Below are 6,725 nucleotides of genomic sequence, written 5' to 3' on the forward strand. Positions count from 1 at the left end.
AAGGATGACCCTATTGGAAACCTGAACACTGCATTTGAGGTGGCAGAGAAGTACCTGGACATCCCGAAGATGCTGGACGCTGAAGGTGAGTCAAATCAATCCAGTTCATCAGGAGGAGATCCTGTAACACACAATATAGGATAGGGATGCACGATATTGGATTTTTGCCGATATCCGATATGCCGATAATTTTCAACTCATTTTTGCCGATACCGACGTGATCTAATCGCTAGCACACCCTGAGCACATGTGAGTTAATGTATTCCTCTTATCGGCAAGACATATCGGCATAATTTTTCATATCGGGCCGATGCCGATATTTACATTTAAAGCCATTATCGGCCGTATTCATATAATTTATATTATAAATAAATATATTTAATATATAAACATAACATATTTTTCTGAAATATATACATGCATGTGTGTGTACTTGTATATACATAATAAATATACACAGTACACACACATATATTATGCAAACAAAAACTTTTATTTTGGATGTGATTAATCGCGATTAATCGTTTGACAGCACTACAATTAATATTCAGTAATATTATCTTTTCAACTGCACTGATAATATTGAATGAGAGCAAAATATGAACTGAATTGAGGTGGATAATGATGAAACTAACTTCAAACATCAGTACTGTTATTCAACTGAACTAAATTAACACTGAACCGAATTGAGTTGAATAACAATATGCATGTGTTCTGTTGAGCTGCTTTAGAGTCTAAATTGAATTTGTTTGATAATTGATAAACTTTGTAACATTGTTATTGAACTGAATTGATTCAACACTGAACTGTATTGAGCTGAATTTTAATTCTGCCGTCTTATGTAAAGCTGCTTTGGAGCTGAAATTTAGTTTGTTTCACAAATGATGAATTTTACAACATTAACACTGTTAATTGAACTGAATTGAATCAACACTAAACTATATTGAGCTTAATACCAATACTATTGGCTTCTGTGAAGCTGTTTTAGAGCTGAAATTGAATTTGTTTAATAATTGATGAATTCTACGACATTAACACTGTTATTGAACTGAATTGAATCAACATTGAACTAAACTGAGTTGAATAATGACCCTGTTGTCTTCTTTGGAGCAGCTTTAATTGATTAAATTTGTTTCATAATTGATTAACTGAATCAACACTGAGCTGAATATTGATACTAATATCTTCTATAGAGCTGAAACTGAACTTGTTTCATAGATGATAAATGATTTTACAACATTAACACTGTTATTTTCCTGTTTCTTACTGTGTGAAACTGCTTTGTCACATTCTGTACTGTATATGACTTAAGATTAAAATTTGTGATGCAGTGTTGTGTTATTGAAATATCTCATCTTGACAAACAGATTGTTGAATTTTCATAGACAATTGGTCACGATGAACGCAGACCTGCTGGAAAGGGCCTTTGGTTGAACTCAACTCGGTTTCTTTTTGTCCTCAGACATCGTCAACACCCCTAAACCTGATGAGAAAGCCATCATGACCTACGTGTCCTGCTTTTACCATGCTTTCGCCGGTGCCGAGCAGGTAAAAGTCACCACAAATCCAATCAGATTTGGATTCAATTTCCCAAACCAATGTTTTTTTCATTATTACGGCGTAAGATGTATAAACTGGGATCAGTTTGTGTAAATGATTGAAGGAAATTGATTTGAGTAATGCACTGAGCTTCCAGACGCTCTCCAGTGTAACGCAGAGTAAATGAACGTGTAAATGAAGTGAGGAGACTTGGATACAGGCGCATTAACTCTAAACTGAATTTGCTATGGCACTAAATGAGCTGCTTGTTTTCTCCGTATCTCCAGGCCGAGACCGCGGCTAACAGGATCTGTAAGGTTCTGGCTGTGAACCAGGAGAACGAACGGCTGATGGAGGAGTATGAGAAACTGGCCAGTGAGGTGAGAGTTTTTCAGACGTTAACAGCAAAAACCAGTGGGATTACTGCTGAAAATAAGCTCTGTGACCAACAGAAGTTTACGATTGTTAGATGCTTTGTTCATCCTGATAATCTTTACAAATGAACACAACTTGAATTTTGAAGCATAAATACAACTGGCAGAGGTAAAAAGCTAAACATTAATTTGCAAGAGCACAGTCATAAATATAAGGAATACTGTGAGTAGACGAGTTTAGCTGTTTGACTTGATAATGTTTAATGTGTCCAAAAACCATTAAAAAAAAACATTGACTTCAGGACGATGGAACTGGAAGTGCTGAAATGTTACATTTCTGGGTTTTAGGACTCAGACGTTAAAAACATAGATAAAATACGCATTACACACAAATATTGGTTGAAATAGTCCGTTTTAATAAATATATATGTTTTATATTAATCATTTTCAATACTCTGTTAAGAAACAACTTAAACCAGCCTAACCAGTCAGCAAAATGTTTAAGAGACCAGCTCACCACTTTAGGCTGGTTTAAGCTGTTGTTTTCAGTCAGATACTGAGTAAAATATAGGTTCCTGGAGTTTTTCTGGTGGTTTAACCAGTGCTAGCATTGCTAAATGGCTGTAGCCTGCTGAAATGAACAGCATGAATGCACTTTAATAATTTGTTAATAATAAAAATAACTTTATTTGCCAAATGCATAAATGTAAAATATATCTACACTTCCCATACAGCAAAAAAAACAAAAAACTAATATATTTAAAAATATACAAAAATGGCCAAATGTTTCAAAATATATTCATGTAAATAATATAATTTCTACTAATATATTTTTTGGGCATTTTTAAATATATATTTAAAATTTACAACAAATATTTTTTAGGAATTAAAAATGTAATCTGCCCTATATTTTTAATCCAAGAAAATACATTCACATTTCACATTTGAAGAAAAACTTTTATTTATTTGTTGCCTATAACATGTGAACATACAAATTGTATTGAAAAATTAAACATTAATTAATCATTTTGATCTCGTGTGGGCTATAAGATTGGAAATGTATTTTCTTGCCACTGAAATACATTTTGAAGTATTTTTTGGTATATGAAGTTTGAAACTAAACATTTTAAATTTTTCAAAAATATATTTTATTTAATTTTTATTTGCCAGCTGTTTATTTGAAGATAAACTTTTATTTGTTGCCTATAACATGTGAACATACACATTTACAAAAATGTATTGAAAAATTAAACATTAATTAATCATTTTGATCTCTAGTGGGCTATTCCATCCACATTTGCATTTAGACTAAGTGTGGGCTATAAGATTGGAAATGTATTTTCTTGCCACTGAAATACATTTTGAAGTATTTTTTGGTATATGAAGTTTGAAACTAAACATTTTAAATTTTTCAAAAATATATTTTATTTAATTTTTATTTGCCAGCTGTTTACCTTCACAGACATAACCAACTGTTTTTGTAACTCGTGTGTTTTTAACGTAAAGTGCGGTATTTTGAGCTGAAACTTCAGACACATTCTGGGGACACCTGAGACTTATATTACATATTGTAAAAATAGGCATAATATGTCTCCTTTAGCCGGTCACTCATCCTGAATAAAAATGTCAGTGTTTTTGTGCTAATGATGCAGACAATACTGCATAATCACAGTATAAGGCAGCATAATTGGGGCCGTCTAGGTGTCTTCTCACTAGGCCCTGATTTTGTTCCCTCCAAGACCAACATCATGCCCATCAGTCCATCTCTCCATCTCTAACTCCTCCATTTCTCTGTAGTTGTTGGAGTGGATCCGTCGCACCATCCCGTGGCTGGAGAACCGCGTGGCGGAGCAGACCATGCGTGCCATGCAGCAGAAGCTGGAGGATTTCCGTGACTACAGGCGCATCCACAAGCCTCCACGCGTTCAGGAGAAGTGCCAGCTGGAGATCAACTTCAACACCCTGCAGACCAAACTCCGCCTGAGCAACCGCCCGGCCTTCATGCCCTCCGAGGGCAAGATGGTGTCGGTAAGTCATGCAAAACATCTGAAAAGTTGGGTTTCCACCTCCGGTTGATTTTTGACCCTTTTGAAGCATCTTCTGCACTTTGGTCCTAAGCATAGTTCTCAAATTGCACAACTTGTAACTTGACGTTATGAACAGCCAACTGCACTCCTTAGAAATTCAGCTCAATCAGATCAGTTGAATGCGAATTGGTTGTGTTGAAGCTGATACAGAAACTGTCTGTTTGTTTGTCTGCAGGATATTGCTAACGCATGGAAAGGTCTCGAGCAGGTAGAGAAGGGTTATGAGGAATGGCTGCTCACCGAGATCCGTCGTCTGGAGAGACTCGATCATCTGGCGGAGAAGTTCAAGCAGAAATGCTCCCTGCATGAGTCCTGGACCGCAGGTCACCATACTTAGTTTACACAAGAGCTTAAACATAACGCATTAGCATTCCCATTCCCAAAAATACATGATCATTTTACACATTCAAAAGCTTTACAAAAATAATCAGTTGCTATTGAAACATCTACCATTGTACATTAAAATAATGTGTGATTTATATGTTGTGAAAACAGTTGTTTTCATATGGCCATCAAACTCTGAGCTTGACACTAATCTGCCTTAATATGTGGTGACGATCACTGTTGTTCTGCAAATTTTTGTGGAAATCCAAAGTTAGGCTGTCAACATCAACACTAAGCATCCATCAGCTCTTTACTTAAAATCTATAACTTGGAAAATGTGAGTCAGAATAGAGTGCAAGAGCGTGAGTATAAACACAATGAGGCTGAAAAAAGTGGACTAATGAGATGATGCGTTTTACTGAAAATTTACAAAATTTTGCCACGTTGATCAACAGAAAGCTGCTTGGTTTGAAATCGACTTCTGTGTGAGCTGAGCTTCCTATGATTCGCTACACAACTGACAACACCACACCTTTATGGCAGAATGCACACAAGCACATATTTTTGAAATGCGCAGCCATTGTTGGGTTTCTGATTTGACGTCTCTGTTTCCAGGAAAGGAGCAGCTGCTGTCTCAGAAGGACTATGAGACGGCCTCTCTGATGGAGATCAGGGCTCTGATGAGGAAGCACGAGGCGTTTGAGAGTGACCTGGCTGCCCACCAGGACCGAGTGGAGCAGATCGCAGCCATCGCTCAAGAGCTGAAGTAAGTTTCATGGGTGCACCTCACAAAACCTACCAAAAACATGACCGGGATAATATTTCACTGCAAAATCAAAATGTATGTTGTGTGATTTGAAATAGAGCAGTAGAAATCAGCATTGAGAGTAACTATCATTACCCAAAAAAAAAACTCAAAAGTAAAATGTTGCATTGTGGTAGCAATGTTTATGTATGCTTATATATGGTAGATATATATAAGAATTTAAAAAATATATATAATTAAGTATTCTAAGTATACTTGGCTTGTGTTTACGTACCAGTATAATAAAACAACTATTAACTAGTAGGGCTAGATGTTTATAACTAGTAAACTAACAGTAAATGTTTACGTTCCATTGTGTAGTATAGTTCACGGAGTAGTTTCAACACTAAAGAAAAACTTAAATGTCAAAGCTCACTACTGGAACACTTAAAAGTATATTTTTAAAAACTAAAAAGTAGGCCAATTTAGTCTGAAGAAGTATAGAAATAGTGCACTTATAAGTTTGCTACTAGAACATTCATATTAGTATACTTACTACATGTGTTCTTAGAAAAAAAGGTTCAAAAGCTGGTGCCTTTACAAAAGGTACAAATATGTACATGTAGGAACTAATATGTACACTTTAGATACTAATATGCAACATTTAGGTTAAATAAGGTACAAGGAGTACCTTTTGAAAGGGTGACAACTTTTGTTCCTTTTTTTCTGAGAGTTTGTTATACTTCTTTGATTTTGGAGTGAAAACCTGGACATTTCCATGAGGTTCAACATTTAAAACACCAGGATTTATGCAGGAACTCCATACGACTTTGAGACGTGCTCAATGTGTTTGTCTCTCTGTCTAGTGAGTTAGACTATCATGATGCTGCTTCAGTGAACACCCGCTGCCAGGGCATCTGTGACCAGTGGGACAACCTGGGAACCCTGACCCAGAAGAGAAGAGACGCTCTAGAGGTGCACAAACACTTTACACACTCCAAACAAACTCATGCTACAGTGTGAAGCCAAATATTAGCTGCCCATAATAAACATGCAACTGGAATACCAGTCATATATGTAAAAAAGGAAATTATTTGTAGCCGTTTCTTGCATATGACTCAAGCTGATTATTTTCTTTCATCCTGCAGCGTGTAGAAAAACTCTGGGAGACGATTGATCAGCTGTACCTGGAGTTCGCCAAGAGGGCGGCGCCCTTCAACAACTGGATGGATGGAGCCATGGAGGATCTGCAGGACATGTTCATCGTGCACAGCATCGAGGAGATCCAGGTCAGCTGCATCAAGATTTATGCAAAAATTATTTCATATATATATTTACATATTTTAAATATGTATTATTTAATTATTTTAATTATTTATATATATATAATATAAATAATTATACATAGACTGTATATATATGTATGTGACCCTGGACCACAAAACCAGTCATAAGGGTCAATTTTTCAAAATTGAGATTTATACATCATCTGGAAGCTAAATAAATAAACGTTCCATTGATCAGAATCAGAATCAGAATGAGCTTTATTGCCAGTTATGTTTACACATACGAGGAATTTGTTTTAGTGACAGAAGCTCCACAGTGCAACAGAATGACAGTGACAAGACAGGACACAGATAATAAAAAGAATAATAT

The 6,725-nt window shown here is 35.8% G+C and overlaps 1 protein-coding gene across 1 annotated transcript in view; it reads left to right on the forward strand.

Moving 5' to 3' along the window:
- LOC107728023 (alpha-actinin-3-like) overlaps positions 1-6,725 on the forward strand; it is a 20,787-nt gene that overhangs the window by 1,964 nt on the left and 12,098 nt on the right. The window contains exons 2-9 of the mRNA XM_016538074.1: positions 4-85; positions 1,463-1,548; positions 1,827-1,919; positions 3,711-3,941; positions 4,176-4,323; positions 4,940-5,090; positions 5,936-6,044; positions 6,218-6,358. Coding sequence (XP_016393560.1) covers positions 70-85; positions 1,463-1,548; positions 1,827-1,919; positions 3,711-3,941; positions 4,176-4,323; positions 4,940-5,090; positions 5,936-6,044; positions 6,218-6,358 — 975 coding nt within the window. The 5' untranslated portion in view covers positions 4-69. The remainder of the gene's footprint in view (positions 1-3; positions 86-1,462; positions 1,549-1,826; positions 1,920-3,710; positions 3,942-4,175; positions 4,324-4,939; positions 5,091-5,935; positions 6,045-6,217; positions 6,359-6,725) is intronic.

The sequence above is a fragment of the Sinocyclocheilus rhinocerous genome, unplaced genomic scaffold (assembly GCF_001515625.1).
Source record: "Sinocyclocheilus rhinocerous isolate Xijiao unplaced genomic scaffold, SAMN03320098_v1.1 scaffold1900, whole genome shotgun sequence".
Classification (NCBI taxonomy): domain Eukaryota; kingdom Metazoa; phylum Chordata; class Actinopteri; order Cypriniformes; family Cyprinidae; genus Sinocyclocheilus; species Sinocyclocheilus rhinocerous.